General features: G+C 41.5%; 1 protein-coding gene across 1 annotated transcript in view; it reads left to right on the forward strand.

Annotated features, from left to right (window-relative positions):
* lhfpl4a (LHFPL tetraspan subfamily member 4a) overlaps window positions 1-19025 on the forward strand; it is a gene marked incomplete at its 5' end in the record, with an annotated part of 42570 nt that overhangs the window by 19260 nt on the left and 4285 nt on the right. The window contains 2 exons of the mRNA XM_079509514.1: window positions 3420-3665; window positions 7394-7410. Of these exons, the coding sequence (XP_079365640.1) occupies window positions 3420-3665; window positions 7394-7410 (263 nt within the window). The remainder of the gene's footprint in view (window positions 1-3419; window positions 3666-7393; window positions 7411-19025) is intronic.

Raw genomic sequence — 19025 nt, forward strand, 5'->3', positions numbered from 1 at the left:
GTGGTTCATCTGGTCACCATATGCTCCCAGTAAGCGTGAGGACCCGAGTTCAAATCCAACTCTCATATCATCATTTCTCTGCCCTTATACACTCACACACTACATAATATCATAGTGACTAGTGAGTATCAGGTCAATATCATGTCTACTATCACATGCTTTTAAGTGAAAGTGGTTAAGTGTGTTTGTTGGTTTTATAAATACAGTATTTAACAAGAGCTTGTGACTAAATAGTAACTACATTGGATTCATTGGAACATGGGCTGAAGGTTTGCTTGTGAACCACATACCTATCCTGATCCACAGACATAACAGAAAGAAAATATATCACACACCCCACTGCTACTGGTAGATGACAAAAACATTTTTTTACAGTGTCCGTTTTATGCAGTGAACATTCAGCGAAAATATCTGATCTACAAGCTTGTGCTATTTTCTGTGAGATATTTAGTGTAGAGCGAAAACAGGAGTGGGCCTATAGACCTCTGTGGAACTCCAGTCAACTAAGTAGGCTTTATAGGATTTGAGTGCTTAATATATCGTTTCAGCCAATGCCTTCATCTTGGTCTTGAGACCATGCATATTGTGTGTTACCTTTTACTTGCTTAAGCATACACTTAAAAATACAAAATGTGTTTCAGCTTGCCATAGCAGTGTTGATTTCTATATGTGTGATCTATATCTGTATCTGCTGTGTTCTTGCGTGTTTGGGACCACGAGCAGCTTTGTGCAGAGTATTTGAAAGTCTCAAATTGTGATGAACAAACAAAAAAATCCGGTCAAACACCCATGAGGACAGCCAATCACACACCTTACTGCAAATGTGTGTACATGCCGTATGTGTAATGACTCTCAGTTCTTTGGTCAGTTTCTTGTTCTCCTGAGCCATTCGTCCTCCCCTACGCTGTCCTTAGTGTGCATGTGTGTGAGTGTTCTGGAACAAAGGGTGCATCCACCTTCATGCAGGACTAGTTCCAGTGAAAACATCATCTCTCAATATTGCACTTTGGCACTCTGGTAAGAGCATCTGCTAAATTGTAAATAATCTCTCCTTGCTCACCAAGATGGTGAAAAGCAAAAGGATGACTTGCTTATTATCTCTCTCTCTCTTACTTAGTGCAGAAGAAATCAGCATGTGGTTATTAGAAAATTAATAATCTCAAAGGTCAATCTCAAAAAGTAACAAGGATACCCACTTTTAAGCTCTTAAAATAGTAGCTGAGCACTTGTTCAACGCAATATTGATTATACCTGCAAATCCTAATATCCTTAAAAAGAAGTTACAAACTTAATAAACTAGTTAGGTTGATCCTTAAACTCCACCCCAGAACACACCTGCCTGCTCATTTTATTAGCCTCACTAATATGTCGGCATTGTCGGGTGTCACTGACATACACAGCCGAAAACAGTACTTGTGCTCGCACAAGTAATTACAACCTCAATTAGTTGAGTTGTATCAGGTTCCATTACAGTATCCATGTTGGTTTTCACTGTTTTTAGTTGTATGCATAAAATAAATCACACCAGTGTGACACTTCACACGGGCGCTTTTATCATCGTACATCATCATACATCATACCATTCCGGCCAATCAAAATTTGCGCCCTCACCTTCGTCTTGAATGTTTTTGTTACGCAATGTTTGTGTTTACACAAACACTTAAAATTATCCATTCATTGTCAATGAAGCCTTTGTGCGGCCTAATTGGCATATACATACACCATACAAAAACACACCTTATATACATACACCATACATACACACACCTTTTAACAGCCCGGGGACTCAAACACTTCCATCAGGGACACTTCCCCCTTTTTGGAAGTTGTACATGCACACATTTGGGCATGTACAACTTCCTGGTCTCAACTGTGCATGTTTCTTTCCTTCCAGGGAGCAACATGGAGTCCACCGTACGGTCTTCGCTTCCTAACCTAACCTCTTTTAATTAACCTTGGAGAGGAGCAGCGCACCAAAGCATTATGGGGATTGTAGTCCAGGAAGGAAGTGAGCCCAATGTCAATGACATCAGAGACACTGGGCTCACTGCTAAAATCTAAAATATCTAAAACCACATATTACACACACAAAGACCCACAGGAAAGTGTTCTAAATCTTCTAAACGTCATTAACATATATCTTTGCGAAAAGGGGGAAATGTCCCTTTAAGCAAACGTTAAAAATCACACTTGTATCATCATACATCGTCATACATCATATTCCGTGGTACAAACACACACAGCTGAGCACAGAGAGCCCTCAACATGTAATGTCCATAGACTTGGCTGCCACATGACGTTTCTTTCCTCTTTCTTTTTGAGTGGCGCTAGCCCCTCCTACAGCTTTAATGTTTGTCTTTCATCGATGCTTGTTTAAGAAAACGCCATAGACAATAAAGAGAAATGTAATGTTTGTTTTGAGGACCAAAACAAACATTAGCACACGTTGCTTAAACTAAAGAAACATTATGTTGTAATTGATGTTGTAAGATGATAAGAGAGCCCCTCACTTCACACGGGTGTGATTTTTTAAACAACATTTTTCATATAGTCTTGGCTACCACATCACAAACTTGCTGAAATCCAGACGAACAACAAACTGACTCTCAGTTTAAACGCACGGTGGCAATCAAAGGACCACAATGGAAATTCATTCTTGAGTTGGGTTAACAATGTGTAGATGAAGAATAGTAGTAGTAGTAGTAGCGGCCTTCAGTCTCGAGAGACCATGGCACAAGCACCCCCCCCCCCTCACATCATAACCATCTATTGTACCATGTGTTGAAAAACCCATTTTATCTTGTCATTGTCTCACCTTGGCATTTGATTGTCCTTGGTTCGACAATGTAGAAAGTTTCCCCACATTGATTTTTTTTCTCTTCCCGTGTTCCGTTTCAGTGTCTCATTACCGGCCACCTTGACTTGCTCCTCTCTTGTGGTGGTGTTGCACCCTTACCAAAAGTATGATAATACATTAGGTCAAATGTCTGCCAAATATGACGTAAATTCGTGGCAACAGGATACAGGCATTCTGATTGGCCAGTATGAGATGATGCATGATGAAATGATGTACGATGATAAGAGCGCCCCTCACTTCACACAGTTGTGATTTTTATATGTGACCCAAGACCATGAGCACAAACATAAACAATAACTAAAAATGATAGCATACAACATAGCTGAATACAACACAAATATTACTTAAACAAAGGAACGACATTCTTCAAAAAGGCATCTAATTTACAAATATATTTTGGCTTATCTGATTGTAATAACAGAATTAATTTAAATTACCGGAGCTATTGAGCATCTTCCAATAAAGCTTCAGACAGTGACCATTTTGCTCTTACATCATATTCCTGGGGTTCCACCTATGAGTATTCCCCCATAACTCTCTTTCTCTCCCTCTCTCTCTCCAGCTGTGTGCCTGGTGCTAGGTTGTATGATCTTCCCTGATGGCTGGGATGCAGAGGTTATTCGGGACATGTGCGGCGAGGAGACAGGGAAGTACACTCTGGGCAACTGCTCGGTGCGCTGGGCTTACATCCTGGCCATCATCGGCATCTTGGACGCCCTCATCCTCTCGTTCCTGGCCTTTGTGCTGGGCAACCGGCAGAATGAGGAGCTCCTCCAGGCGGAGCTTAAGGCCATGGCTGAGAACAAAGGTGAGACACACAAACTATGGTTTAGGACCTCTAAAGTCTAAACAAATTAAAACAACTGCAAATTATGCTATTATTGGGGCAAGGAAGACTATGCTAAAGTAAAACATAAGAAATATAGCATGATGGAAGAATGACCATTTGGGACTAAAAGCTAAAATCACACATGCATGCAAACACACACAAGTTCCATCGCTCCATTGGCTCCTGGTTGCTGCCCACACAGAGTACAAAACACTGATGCTGGCCTACAAAGCAACCAAAGGTATGGCACCCCATTATCTTCAAAGTCTGATCCAACCCTAAGGCGAAACTTATGTAACGTAGATAGCATTTTATGTAGACAACTAGACATAGCACCCTATAGTGTATACTCATAGTTTAATTGTACAGATATTCTACTGTGAGTCGGAGTTGGTCCTTAGCTTGCTCCTTGATGACTATGTGTAGTTCTCGCATACTGTAAGGGCCGATTCATACTCCTATTTTACCGCTGTTTCGGCGCTGTAGTGCCGAAATGATTTCGGCTCGTCAGAAACTTTCAGTAGCACCGAAGAGCCGACTTTAGGACGGTACCCGCCCCCCCGAACCTCAAATGACGTCACATTGTAGGCTCTACAGAGCCGAACCGACTTTTATTCGGCTCTAAAATAGGAGTATGAATCGGCCCTAAATCGCTCTGGATTAAGAGCATCTGCAAAATTCCTAAATTGTAAATTGTAAATTCTCAGCCACTAAGGTTCCTGCCCTAGACTAACAGCTAGAAGTAAAGTCACAAATGCAAAACTGGTTTGGCTGTAGACACATGTAGACCCAGAGTGTAGTGCCATATTGATGGGGTATATCCTATGTTAAACATACTGTAAATATATACAGTACATACACTGTAAAAGAAAATCACCTCAATGCTGTGTGGCATTGGAGCCAATCTCTGATCCGGTTTCATCTTCCAGGTTTTCCTCCACTGTGGTTTTCACCATCGATTCCGTTCATGAAATATTGATTGATTCAGGATGCAGTTCTGCAATTTCATCCTTTCAGCTATATGTAATATCATCCTGTACCGGTCCAGGATGCTCTCTCAGTGTTAAACGGACACACAAGTCTGCTGTGAAGTGTACATTTGAAGTGTACATTTGCCAATAACAGAGAAAAGTGTTAAAGTGGCATCATGATGCGTGGTATTGCAGCATCATCAAAGTAGGCAAAGACTTAAAGAGTGTTAAGATCCCCCATTCTTTCATATCCCTCTTATTCTATTGAGGAAGTTTCCATGGTTACGTGTCAGATTCCAGCAGGATACGCCTGCAGTTTCCTCTGAAGCCCGATTTATACTCTGTCGCACGTCGAAAATAGCCATACAAGCTTATAAGATGCCTCACGGATGCAATGAAATGTGAGCTTGTAGGTCCGCTATTTTCTGCACGCGAAACACCATTGTGTGAAGAAGTATATAAGCCAGGCATCACTCGCCTCTCTCTTTCCGTCTGTCTGTTCTCCCCAGTGATTCTACACTCTGTCTGCAGCTGTGCCTTCTGTTGCTCTGTCTCTTTTCTCTCGCGTGCTCTCCCTCACTTTATCTCTGAAATGAACTATTTCAATGTTCCTCCACTCGCTGACCTCTGCCTCCCAAACCCTCTTCTCTTTCCAACCTTCCCTTCAGCCAGGCTTATCTCCCTTCCTGTATCCATCTTTCTCACTCTCTCTGGATGGCATTATTTTTTTAACTATTAGTGAGTGAGTAAAGGAACTATTAGTTGGACCAGGAAGCAGAGAGGAGAGATGAGGTACATTGGAAAAGGTAGAAGACAGTCTTTGGTGATGGAGGGATGGGTGGAGGGAGGGAGAGTCTGCAGTGAAATAGGATCCAGATGGGGTCCATATGCAGAGGGAAGCCCACGGGAGGATGCGAAGAAGAGAGCAGATGCCTAACATACAGAGACAGTGGTGTAAAGTACACTTACTCAAGTACTGTACTTAAGTACAGTTTTGAGGTATTTGTACTTTACTTGAGTATTTCCAATTGCCAGTACTTTTACTTCTACCCCACTACATCTCAGAGGCAAATATTGTACTTTTACTCCACTACATTTATTTGAAAACTTTAGTCACTAGTTACTTTGTAGATTTTGATTATTATCACAAAACATACCGTAACTACCTATATACATTTCAGCCATTTGAAAATAGCAGATCTACAAGCTCACAATGCGTCGCATCGCGACACATTGTGAGCTTGAAATGGGACATTCACTCTAGTGAGTACTTTAAGTACATTTTGATGCCAATACTTTTGTACTTTTACTCAAGTACTTTTGTACTTTTACTCAAGTACATTTTTTTCAAGTACAGACTTTACTTGTAACGGAGTAGTTCTACATTGCAGAATTGATACTTTTACTTAAGTAAAACAATTGAGTACCTTTTCCACCACTTCTGCATACAGGATGGAGGGTGTGTTACAGGGTCTGTGCTGTGACTGCCTTCGGATCGCAGTTCCATCAGTAAACAGACCTGGTGGAGATGTGTGCCAGAAACTCAGATGGTGCTATTTGTTTTTGCTGTGATTGTGTGCATCATCTCCCCGCCAAACACACCCAACGCCCCCTTTGGCTTTTTAAATAAACTTTATCCCTTCCAGTCCACTTGATTCACCTTCCCGAGAGAGTCTACTTATATTCATTAATTTATAGCTCCGACATCAAGCGTGGCAGGAAAGGCTGTCACCAGATGAAACGTACCATATCTTCCAACACACATACAGATGCCCTGAACCCTGTGTGCTCCATGTTTAACAAGAATGCCTCATTTCCCGCGAGCTTGCTCGTTTATTGTCTGAAAGCTGCTTAGCGGAATTCATTAACTTTATGTCCAACCGTTGCCGACACACATTAGTCCTGCTGGTTAGCCTTTCAGGGTTAATTACAGTACGTTAGTGTATGGCAATGACCCCCCCCAGGGGTCCAGGGAGACTGTAGGCAGTAATATAGGAGTCAGGTGTTACTGCAGTCAACAATGCCACTTGAAATGACGTGTGGTAGGCTACAACTACAAGTCATGTTCAATGGAAGCCAGTGACATGAAGCTACAAACTGATACCTGACACTTGCGGTGTGATGAGCAACAAAACCTACAAAATATGTCCTATTCATTTGCTCATGTGGAGTACACACAACCATGTTAACTCTTTTTTTGACCAACTACGTAAATATCCATACCCCCCGTCTATGGGACGTTATACCCCCCCCCCCCCCCCCCCCCCCCCTTTACACCATATATGAAGCGGTTGAGCCGAAAATCAGCTTTTATCATTGGTCCGGTTGCTAGGCAACGCCTCTGTCACCCCCAGCACCAGGATGTTTGCAGACGGCCCCCATAGACGAAAATACGAGCGCTGTCCTTGGTGATCGGCATCCATCCGAGGTTCGGATGTCATTTGTGATTTTGTACCTCATCTCAGCTCCCGACATGTTAACGTTTCTGGCGAAAGAAAAAAAAAAAAGGGAATAATAGCCGATCGTTACAATGGTGGTCTCCAGGCCGGAGAACAGGAAATGAACATGAGCAAAAATAGAAGAATCCCCCTGGCAGGGCTTGAACTCTCTGCCACCTAGTGTGGCACAGAAAGTTAAGCTACAACAAATTACACATGGATTTACAAACGGATAATGGAATGGATATTTGCATTCTGGACAACGACTAAAACCATATTTGTTCCGTTTTCTTCACAGATTTTGCAGTTTCCAGGGTAAGTTCCTATCATGGATTGAGTGTTTATCATGTGGTGTGTGGTCTTGTGGCTGTGAGATACCGTATGTGTTGTGTTGTAGAAATGTATACCAGTGTGTGGATGTATGTGCATGCATGTTAGGATACGCATTCTCACTTCCACTTTTCTTATTATTTCAACACCAATTCCCACCACCAGGAATGCAATTCGGACTGTGCTGAGTCTGCCGAAACAGGGTTCACAAGCATGGTCCTGACGGAACTCGAACATTCTATATATGTTTTTAATTTGGTTTCAAAGTTTGTCTGAAGAGAAGTGATAGGGTTTGGCTGAGATTGCTGTGAATAAAACATTGTAATAATAAGGGGTGTAACATATTACATTAGAATGCCTGGGGCAGAATGTTCTCCCAAAGGAACGAGGCTTAGCGAGAATGGAAGGGAGACGTCAGATAAATGAATGGCTCTCATGGAGCACTCTGTCTGGCGTGTACCCAGGGTGTGTGTGTGTGTGTGTGTGTGTGTGTGTGTGTGTGTGTGTGTGTGTGTGTGTGTGTGTGTGTGTGTGTGTGTGTGTGTGTGTGTGTGTGTGCGGCAATATTGTCGGGGAGGTGTCACTGTATCGCTTACGCAGTGGTCACCATGGTCAATGTCACCATGGTCCACATACTGTTTAAAAAAAACCAAAGGGGTGTTTTTTTTTTTTTTTAAGGGGCACATTGCTGTCCAGAGGGCAAAGGGCAGGTGCTCTAGCACCACCTAGTGTCTATCTGTGCACGCCACTGCGCTTATGACAGCCAGTCACTCATATTTGATACAGTCTGTTTCTAGCGAAAATGTAACTAATTCGGCATTAGCGTTTTCTCGCAGTCAGTTGATTCTTCATATCCATATGAAGAAGTGAAATCACCGGGATGATTTGTTTATTTTTCAAACACAGTTCTTATATGAGGCGATCTAAGATCCCACTTTGAGGATTATAATACAAATAAAAAAATACACGAACCCATGGAATATCGCCCTCTAGCGATATTGATGTCAGACTTACTTTGGTGCTCTATTAATACACCACATACTATTTTCCCTTATGTATTAAATGTCTTAGTCAGATTTAATTTTATTGCTTATAAAATAGCCAATCTACAAGATTTAAAAAAATAGTGTTCCGACGTGATGGTAATGCGTTGTGAGCTTATAGATTTGTCAGGGACGTCAGGTTGAAAGTGGTTAAAATTAAAACTATATATATATATATATATATATATATATATATATATTCTTCTTTTTTTTTCGTGAGAGAAGGAACATTCAGTAGTGCTAGTGCTACATTATTTGTTCTGTATCTCACAAAATATATGAGGTGGTTCCCATCACCAAAGTAGGCTTGCATGCTGTTGTCAGTTGGTGCGAATCGACACCTGGGGCCTAATTTATTTGCACACAGAAGGGTTCCGCTCTGAAGTCCATGTCTAGGTATGTGTGTGCGCGCACTATGGCTAGAAGGCTAGTGATTTATGTACAGCAGAGGTGAGCAAATTACACTGCTCAGTAGTCTGCTCACACAACAGAGGACATTTACTGCTAGGCTCGCCATTTTCTACTCCCTAACACCCACCTAGTCAATGTGAATGGAAGTCATGGTTTTCACAGTACTGAAGGGAATTCATTCAGAACCAAAGCAATATAAACGTACGAAAAAGACTGAAAGTAAATTCAGCTTTGCCAGTTGCTTTCGGATCTATTATGAAAAACTGCGTCCCTATGGGGTAGCCTATGTCCTAATAGGGGAACATTTGTCGTAATTAGGCAAACATTGGGCAAAAATAGCAGACAAGCTCACAACACGACACATTGTGAGTGATCGGCTATTTCCGGCAAGGACTTTTGAAGGGAAAAAAGTGGTTAAATGCCACAAAATATAGCTCACTACACAGTAAAACACAAAGTGTACAAACTCTCAAAGTTAAATGAACCCTCAGGATTTTACAGTGTACATGGTGCAAACAGACTACGGGACCTTTTATCTTCCTTTAAGAAAACTACAGTACCTTAGGCATCGTCAATCTTCAAAGAGGCCTCTTAGCTAAGCATCTAACACTTTATTCTCTATCCCCTTATAGCTACACCTTGGCTCTACTCTACAATTGCACGGAGTAAGAACAAACAGCCTCCCCATTTGTTAATGCACCTCAACCTTTGTGCATGTGTGACCCTTGCATGCACTGGAACCTTTTACGGTTTCTGAATATAAGATTGGAGTCGTCCAGATGTGCAATGTCATCCCTTAATTTCTGTTTCATAAAACCCGCAAAAACATTGAAAAACCAAGGGAAAAAAGGAGATCCTTTTACAGTCAGTGGTATTCATTATCACAGATTTAAGTATTAATAATTGTGTTGTGTCATTCTCTAGGTGTTAACTTACTTACAGATCTAACAGCTCGCAACCCGTTGTGAGCTTGTACTATGGCTATTTTCAGTGAAAATTCAGTGTAAGAGGGGGAAAATGGAGGGCCTATAAACTCCTGGAGGACTGTGGTCAACTAAAAGTTCATGCTTGGATACAGAAACAACTAAACTAGAGACAAATGGTCGGCAGTCATGTAAAGCAGGGGTTCTCAGCCTGGTGGTCGGGACCCCACATGATTTTGATGGGGTCCCCAGATGACAGTGAAGTGACAATAAATAAATGTATTAATACCTACAATAAAAAAAGAAAGAACGAAAATAGACTGTTAATGCATCGAAAGTATAATGAACAAACTTGACTATACAAACTGGTCAAACATTGGCCAAATTGTAAAATTATATAAGAAAGAGGACAACATTGTGAAAATAGCTGCTCTACAAGCTCACAACGTCTCGCATTGCGAGGCGTTGTGAGCTTGTAGATCGGCTATTTTCACAACAAAATGTAATGCCTCAACTGGGTCCCCAGTTCAAATAGGATTATTTTGGGGGGTCACGGCCTGAAAAGGTTGAGGTAAAAGTATACCATGAGTTACCACTGGTGCGGTCCTTTAAAACGAGCCAGTGAAGAATTTGTGGAAGAACAATGCTGCCACCAAACAACCATTCCATTTCCAAACACTTGTTTTTCTTCTTCTAAGTTCTAAACATAAAGCATGACACACATAAAGACACAAATTCCAAAGCCCCACAGTCTTTTTCCAAGTGATAAGTTGTTTTTCATAGATCCGTGGTCACACAATAAGGAAAGCCACCAATTACAGTAATGGCCTCCTGAGAGAGGTCTACAGCATCCTGCTTCTGGGCATGAAGCCCAACCTCCGTGTAAACACTTCCAGGGTTGACGGGGAGCTGAGGATGTTGGGGGAAGGGGGGAAGGGGGTGACAATAGCCGATGCCAATTTCACATTCCAGGTGGTGTCTCGGACACCCTGGTCGTCTGTTCTCTAAGGTGAGAAAATGCGATGACTTAATTCCGCCTGCGCCACGGACGCCCTTCTCCTGGTCAAGACAGATTTGACACCTGCTCGGTGTGAGATAGAGAGAGGCAGAAGCTGGGCAGACCCATAAACAGATTAATAACACTGTAATCGCCTACTAGTCCCCCTCCCCTCCATCACCTACTCCCTCCGCCCCTGGCTCCCCTCCAAACGCCTATTGATTCACTTTTGGCGTAATCCGATTTTCATTAAATTGGCTGTCGTGGTGGATGAGTCATCACAATGTGCTACAGCTATTAATATCCCCACCACACAGACTGTAGGCTTGTCCCCACGCCCCCTCACAAACAGGAAGTTCATACAGAAGCAGCTGTGACTGGGTTAACAACAGAGGCTTAGAAGATCACACTGCCGCCCGCTTAATTGAGTCGCTGGTCGAAATAGTCCTCATTATGAGGCTATAGGGCTGGGCAATATGACTTCAAATCAATATCACGGTTATTTCAAACGTTTGCCTCGATTACGATTAATGAACGATTATTGTTTTAAATAGTGAAAATAGCAGATCTACAAGCTCACCGTTTATAATGCATTATAGACGGAATATATTTTTATAGATGGAAAGCAAAGCAAGTGTTACCAAATTATTTTGTGTTGATGAAATGAAATGAAATGAAATGAAATCTATATTTACCCAGGGTATCTGGGCTAAGCTCAAGAACTTGTTTCCAGCCAGGCCCTGCTCATAGAACACATTTCATCGTAGTGGTTCAATGCCTTGTTCAAGGGCACTTCAGCGGTGGTAATTTTAACGTGTCGGACGGCTGATTCGAACTAGGAACCTTCCGGTATCAAGACCGCGCCGCTATCCGTTCGGCCACCGCTGCCACTATGATTCGTTGACATATAAAGAAACCTGCTTCTTCTGATGTTTACGATTATCCTACAGTACAGATTAAGTCCATTTATTGGTTTTAAATAGAAGTTAAGAACTGGTTCTATTTATATATTTTTTGCTGGCCCACAATAAGCTACTTGTGCTTTGAGGAGCACATTTTTCTAGTTATATTGTGTTTTGTCTACTTGTTGAGTACTTCTACCACCACTGCTGCTCAGAGAAGTAGCCTGCGACACAAAACAAATTGAACAAAATGTTGTTTCTTGGGATTGGGTCTGTAAATGTCAAAGAAGATGTATTGAGGTGTGACCTTTCAAGTCTATTACATTAGTATGTTTTTCCCCCCATTGTTTGTTCTTAGTCCTTTGCCAGCTCACAATGACTCATATGTCAGGGCCCACTAATGCCCGGTTCACACTTTGTTACACGATGTGCCACGTCACGTGTCCAAAATAGCTGACCTACAAGCTCAAAACCCGATGCATCGTCGTGAGTTTGTAGGTCTGCTATTTTCGGTGCGCAACTCATGTGACGGATCATAAATGCGCTCTGCTTCATCTATATAGGCCTACATCATCGGATGCTGTTGTCTGCCGAAGATAGCAGATCTACAAGCTCACAATGGCACTAATTCTAGTGCATGACAATGTATAAATCAGAATTAAACATTGCCTCATTCAATTACTGACAGACATACAGAGGCAACTAGAAAGGTCGCAATTTTAAAAAATTGCAAAGTGTGGTTGCCGCAGTGGCTTACATATGCCCCTCCCACTAATATTGCCAGCCAATTACAATGTCACGGCACCCCTGCGATCATGCGTAAGTAATTCGGAGGGGAATTATCCCCCAAAAATCATGTTTTTGCGACAAACGGTTACATTTCTCGCATTTGCGGCGCCCCCTATGGATGAAAATAGAATTGCTTTTGGTACTTGGTTGAGTAACCCACCCGTAACAAGTGATTCAAATTTGGGATGGATTGGACATTCTGTTCGTGATTTATGGCATTTTGTGTAAAATAGGCCCCTCCTACTAACTTCGGAAGCCGATTACAGCCGAACGATACGCACTATCAAAATTCCGCCGTTCGAGTTTTCATCGGAAAGGTCCAGAGATCACGTGTACAGATTTTTGTGAGATTTAGACAAAATCTGTAGGAGGAAAAGCAAAAAGTGTGTTTTGGACAAAATTAAAAATGGCGGAAAATCTATCATGACGCAAATGGGCGTGGCCTATATGGGGAGATGCGTCATGACCCAAGGAAGTCAGGGGAAAAAGAATTTTGATTTTACGACCAACGGTGCAAGAGTTATAAGCCAAAACGTAAAGTGGGCTGTTATAGCGCCACCATGAGGCCGACCGATAACATTATAAGTTAATTAATTTTAGTAATTATTATGAACCTACCCTCCAAGTTTTGTAACTATAGTGCTTACAGTCTCTGAGGAAAAAATACTTGAATGTGATTTTTCGCACTTTCCCATTCATGTCAATGGGGAAATTTAAATCACTAATAAATTCATATCAATTAAACAATACAACATTTCTCTTAACAAAATACAAGCTATCGATTCCCGAGGAAGCCGGTCAATTTGAGATATGGCTCAAGTGCGTACAGTCAAAACTGTGGGAGGAGTAGTAGTTTGAAATTTAGGGTTACTATAGAAAGAATAACTAGAAAGGTCGCAATTTTAAAAAATTGCAAAGTGTGGTTGCCGCAGTGGCTTACATATGCCCCTCCCACTGATATTGCCAGCCAATTACAATGTCGCGTCACCCCTGCGATCCTGCGTAAGTATTTCGGGGGGATTTATCCCCCAAAAATCATGTTTTTGTGACAAACGGTTACATTTCTCGCATTTGCGGCGCCCCCTATGGATGAAAATAGAATTGCTTTTGGTACTTGGTTGATTCAACCACCCACGACATGTGATTCAAATTTGGGATGGATTGGACATTTCGTTCTTGATTTATGGCATTTTTGATAAAATAGGCCCCTCCTACTATCTTCGGACGACGATTACGGCCGAACGATATGCACTACCAGAATTCTGCCGATGGTGTTTTAATCGGAAAGGTCCAGAGATCATGTGTACCAATTTTTGTGTGATTAGGACAAAATCAGTAGGAGGAGGAGCAAAAACTGTGTTTTGGAGAAAATTCAAAATGGCGGAAAATCTATCATGACGCAAATGGGCGTGGCCTATATGGGGAGATGCGTCATGACCCAAGGAATCCAGGGAAGAAAATATTCTGATTTAACGACCTACGGTTCAAGAGTTATAAGCCAAAAGGTAAAGTGGGCTGTTATAGCGCCACCATGAGGCCTGATCGATAACATTATAAGTGAATTAATTTTCGTAAGTATTACGAATTATCCCTCCAAGTTTTGTAACTATAGCCCTTACAGTCTCTGAGGAAAAAATACTTGAACGTGATTTTTCGCATTTTCCCATTCATGTCAATGGGGAAATTTAATTCACTAATAAATTCATATCAATTAAACTATACAATATTTCTCTTAGCAATGAGCAAGCACACCATTTCCGATTTTTCCGGTCAATTTGACATATGGGTCAAGTGCGTACAGTTAAAACTGTGGGAGGAGTAGCGTTTCAAAAAAAGGGTTACTCCAGTATAAAAAATAAAGTGTTACAATTACAATAGTCTGGTTGCCCTTTAGGGCAACCACACTAACTAGAAAGGTCGCAATTTTAAAAAATTGCAAAGTGTGGTTGCCGCAGTGGCTTACATATGCCCCTCCCACTGATATTGCTAGCCAATTACAATTTCAAGTCACACATGTGATCATGTGTAAGTATTGTAAGGGATTAATGCCCCCAAAAATCATGTTTTTGCGACAAACGGTTACATTTCTCGCATTTGCGGCGCCCCCTATGGATGAAAATAGAATTGCTTTTGGTACTTGGTTGATTCAACCACCCGCAACATGTGATTCAAATGTGGGATGGATTGGACATTCCGTTTGTGATTTATGGCATTTTTTGTAAAATAAGCCCCTCCTACTATCTTCGGACGACGATTACGGCCGAACGATACGCACTACCAACATTCTGCAGTTGGTGTTTTAATCGGATAGGTCCTGAGATCATGTGTGCCGATTTTTGTGAGATTTGGACGAAATCTGTAGGAGGAGGAACAAAAAGTGTGTTTTGGAGAAAATTCAAAATGGCGGAAAATCTATCATGACGCAAATGGGCGTGGCCTATATGGGGAGATGCGTCATGACCCAAGGAAGCCAGGGAAAAATAATTTTGATTTTACGACCTACGGTTCAAGAGGTATAAGCCAAAAGGTAAAGTGGGCTGTTATAGCGCCACCATGAGGCCGACCGATAACAGTATAAGTTGATTAATTTTAGTAATTATTATGAACCTACCCTCCAAGTTTTGTAACTATAGTGCTTACAGTCTCTGAGGAAAAAATACTTGAATGTTATTTTTCGCACTTTCCCATTCATGTCAATGGGGAAATTTAAATCACTAATAAATTCATATCAATTAAACTATACAACATTTCTCTTAACAAAATACAAGCTATCGATTCCCGATGAAGCCGGTCAATTTGAGATATGGCTCAAGTGCATACAGTTAAAACTGTGGGAGGAGTAGTAGTCTGAAATTTAGGGTTACTATAGAAAGAATAACTAGAAAGGTCGCAATTTTAAAAAATTGCAAAGTGTGGTTGCCGCAGTGGCTTACATATGCCCCTCCCACTGATATTGCCAGCCAATTACAATGTCACGTCACCCCTTACAATGTCACGTCACCCCTGCGATCATGTGTAAGTAATTCGGAGGGGATTTATCCCCCAAAAATCATGTTTTTGCACCATACGGTGACATTTTTGGCATTTGCGGCGCCCCCTATGGATGAAAATGGAATTGCTTTTGGAACTTGGTTGATTGAACCACCCGCGACATGTGATTACAATTTGGGATGGATCGGACATTCTGTTCGTGATTTATGGCATTTTTTGTAAAATAGGCCCCTCCTACTATCTTCGGACGACGATTACGGCCGAACGACATGCACTACCAAAATTCTGCAGTTGGTGTTGTAATCGGATGGGTCCGGAGATCATGTGTGCCGATTTTTGTGAGATTTGGACAAAATCTGTAGGAGGAGGAGCCAAAAGTGTGTTTTGGAGAAAATTCAAAATGGCGGAAAATCTATCATGACGCAAATGGGCGTGGCCTATATGGGGAGATGCGTCATGGCCCAAGGAAGCCATGGAAAAAGATATTTTGATTTTACGACCTACGGTTCAAGAGTTATAAGCCAAAACGTAAAGTGGGCTGTTATAGCGCCACCATGAGGCCGACCGATAACATTATACGTTGATTAATTTTAGTAATTATTATGAACCTACCCTCCAAGTTTTGTAACTATAGTGCTTACAGTCTCTGAGGAAAAAATACTTGAATGTGAGAAAATGCGAAAAATCGCATTTTCCCATTCATGTCAATGGGGAAATTCTATTCACTAATAAATTAATATCAATGAAACTATACAACATTTCTCTTAAAAAAATACAAGCACATCCTTCCCGATGAAGCCGGTCAATTTGACATATGGCTCAAGTGCGTACAGTCAAAACTGTGGGAGGAGTAGCGAATCAAAAAAAAGGTTACTCTAGTGGAATAATAAAGTGTTACAATTGCAATAGTCTGGTTGCCCTGTTAGGGCAACCACACTAACTAGAAAGGTCGCAATTTTAAAAAATTGCAAAGTGTGGTTGCCGCAGTGGCTTACATGTGCCCCTCCCACTGATATTGCCAGCCAATTACAATGTCACATCACCCCTGTGATCATGCGTAAGTAATTCGGAAGGTATTTATCCCCCAAAAATCATGCTTTTGCGATAAACGGTTACATTTTCCGTATTTGCGGCGCCCCCTATGGATGAAAATGGAATTGCTTTTGGTACTTGGTTGATTGAACCACCCACGACATGTGATTCAAATTTAGGATGGATCGGACATTTCGTTCGGGATTTATGGCATTTTTTGTAAAATAGGCCCATCCCACTAACTTCGGAAGCCGATTACGGCCGAACGATACGCACTATCAAAATTCTGCAGTTGGTGTTTTAATCGGATATGTCCGGAGATCATGTGTGCCGATTTGTGTGAGATTTGGACAAAATCTGTAGGAGGAGGAACAAAAAGTGTGTTTTGGAGAAAATTCAAAATGGCGGAAAATCTATCATGACGCAAATGGGCGTGGCCTATATGGGGAGATGCGTCATGACCCAAGGAAGCCAGGGAAAAATAATTGTGATTTTACGACCTACGGTTCAAGAGTTATAAGCCAAAACGTAAAGTGGGCTGTTATAGCGCCACCATGAGGCCGACCGATAACATTATAAGTTAATTAATTTTAGTAATTATTATGAACCTACCCTCCAAGTTTTGTAACTATAGCCCTTACAGTCTCCGAGGAAAAAATACTTGAATGTTATTTTTCGCACTTTCCCATTCATGTCAATGGGGAAATTTAAATCACTAATAAATTCATATCAATTAAACTATATAACATTTCTCTTAAAAAAATACAAGCACACCATTCCCGATGAAGCCGGTCAATTTGACATATGGCTCAAGTGCGTACAGTCAAAACTGTGGGAGGAGTAGTGATACAAAGTTTAGGGTTACTCCAGTAAATGAAACTAGAAAGGTCGCAATTTTAAAAAATTGCAAAGTGTGGTTGCCGCAGTGGCTTACATATGCCCCTCCCACTGATATTGCCAGCCAATTACAATGTCACGTCACCCCTGCGATCATGTGTAAGTAATTCGGAGGGGATTTATCCCCCAAAAATAATGTTTTTGCACCATACGGTGACACTTTTTGGCATTTGCGGCGCCCCCTATGGATGAAAATAGAATTGCTTTTGGAACTTGGTTGATTGAACCACCCGCGACATGTGATTACAATTTGGGATGGATGGGACATTCTGTTCGTGATTTATGGCATTTTTTGTAAAATAGGCCCCTCCTACTATCTTCGGACGACGATTACGGCCGAACGACACGCACTACCAAAATTCTGCAGTTGGTGTTGTAATCGGATGGGTCCGGAGATCATGTGTGCTGATTTTTGTGAGATTTGGACAAAATCTGTAGGAGGAGGAGCCAAAAGTGTGTTTTGGAGAAAATTCAAAATGGCGGAAAATCTATCATGACGCAAATGGGCGTGGCCTATATGGGGAGATGCGTCATGACCCAAGGAAGCCAGGGAAAAAATAATTTAGATTTTACGACCTACGGTTCAAGAGTTATAAGCCAAAACGTAAAGTGGGCTGTTATAGCGCCACCATGAGGCCGACCGATAACATTATACGTTGATTAATTTTAGTAATTATTATGAACCTACCCTCCAAGTTTTGTAACTATAGTGCTTACAGTCTCTGAGGAAAAAATACTTGAATGTGAGAAAATGCGAAAAATCGCATTTTCCCATTCATGTCAATGGGGAAATTCTATTCACTAATAAATTCATATCAATTAAACTATACAACATTTCTCTTAAAAAAATACAAGCACATCCTTCCCGATGAAGCCGGTCAATTTGAGATATGGCTCAAGTGCGTACAGTCAAAACAGTGGGTGGAGTAGTGCGTCAAAAAAAAGGTTACTCCAGTAAAAAGAAATAAAGTGTTACGATTACAATAGTCTGGTTGCCCTGTTAGGGCAACCACACTAACTAGAAAGGTCGCAATTTTAAAAAATTGCAAAGTGTGGTTGCCGCAGTGGCTTACATATGCCCCTCCCACTGATATTGCCAGCCAATTACAATGTCGCTTCACCCCTGCGATCATGCGCAAGTAATTCGGAGGGTATTTATCCCCAAAAAATCATGTTTTTGCGAGAAATGGTTAAAGTTTTCGCATTTGCGGCGCCCCCTATAGATGAAAATGGAATTGCTTTTGGCTTTTGGTTGATTTAACCACCCGCGACATGTGATTCAAATTTGGGATGGATTGGACATTCCGTTCGTGATTTATGGCATTTTTTGTGATATAGGCCCCTCCTACTAACTTTGGACGACGATTACGGCCGAACGATACGCACTACCAAAATTCTGCCGATGGTGTTTTAATCGGAAAGGTCCAGAGATCATGTGTACCAATTTTTGTGAGATTTGGACAAAGTCTGTAGGAGGAGGAGCCAAAAGTGTGTTTTGGAGAAAATTCTAAATGGCGGAAAATCTATCATGACGCAAATGGGCGTGGCCTATATGGGGAGATGCGTCGTGACCCAAGGAATCCAGGGAAAAAAATATTTTGATTTTACGACCTAC

This window comes from Electrona antarctica, assembly GCF_951216825.1.
Source record: "Electrona antarctica genome assembly, chromosome: 9".
NCBI classification, from domain to species: domain Eukaryota; kingdom Metazoa; phylum Chordata; class Actinopteri; order Myctophiformes; family Myctophidae; genus Electrona; species Electrona antarctica.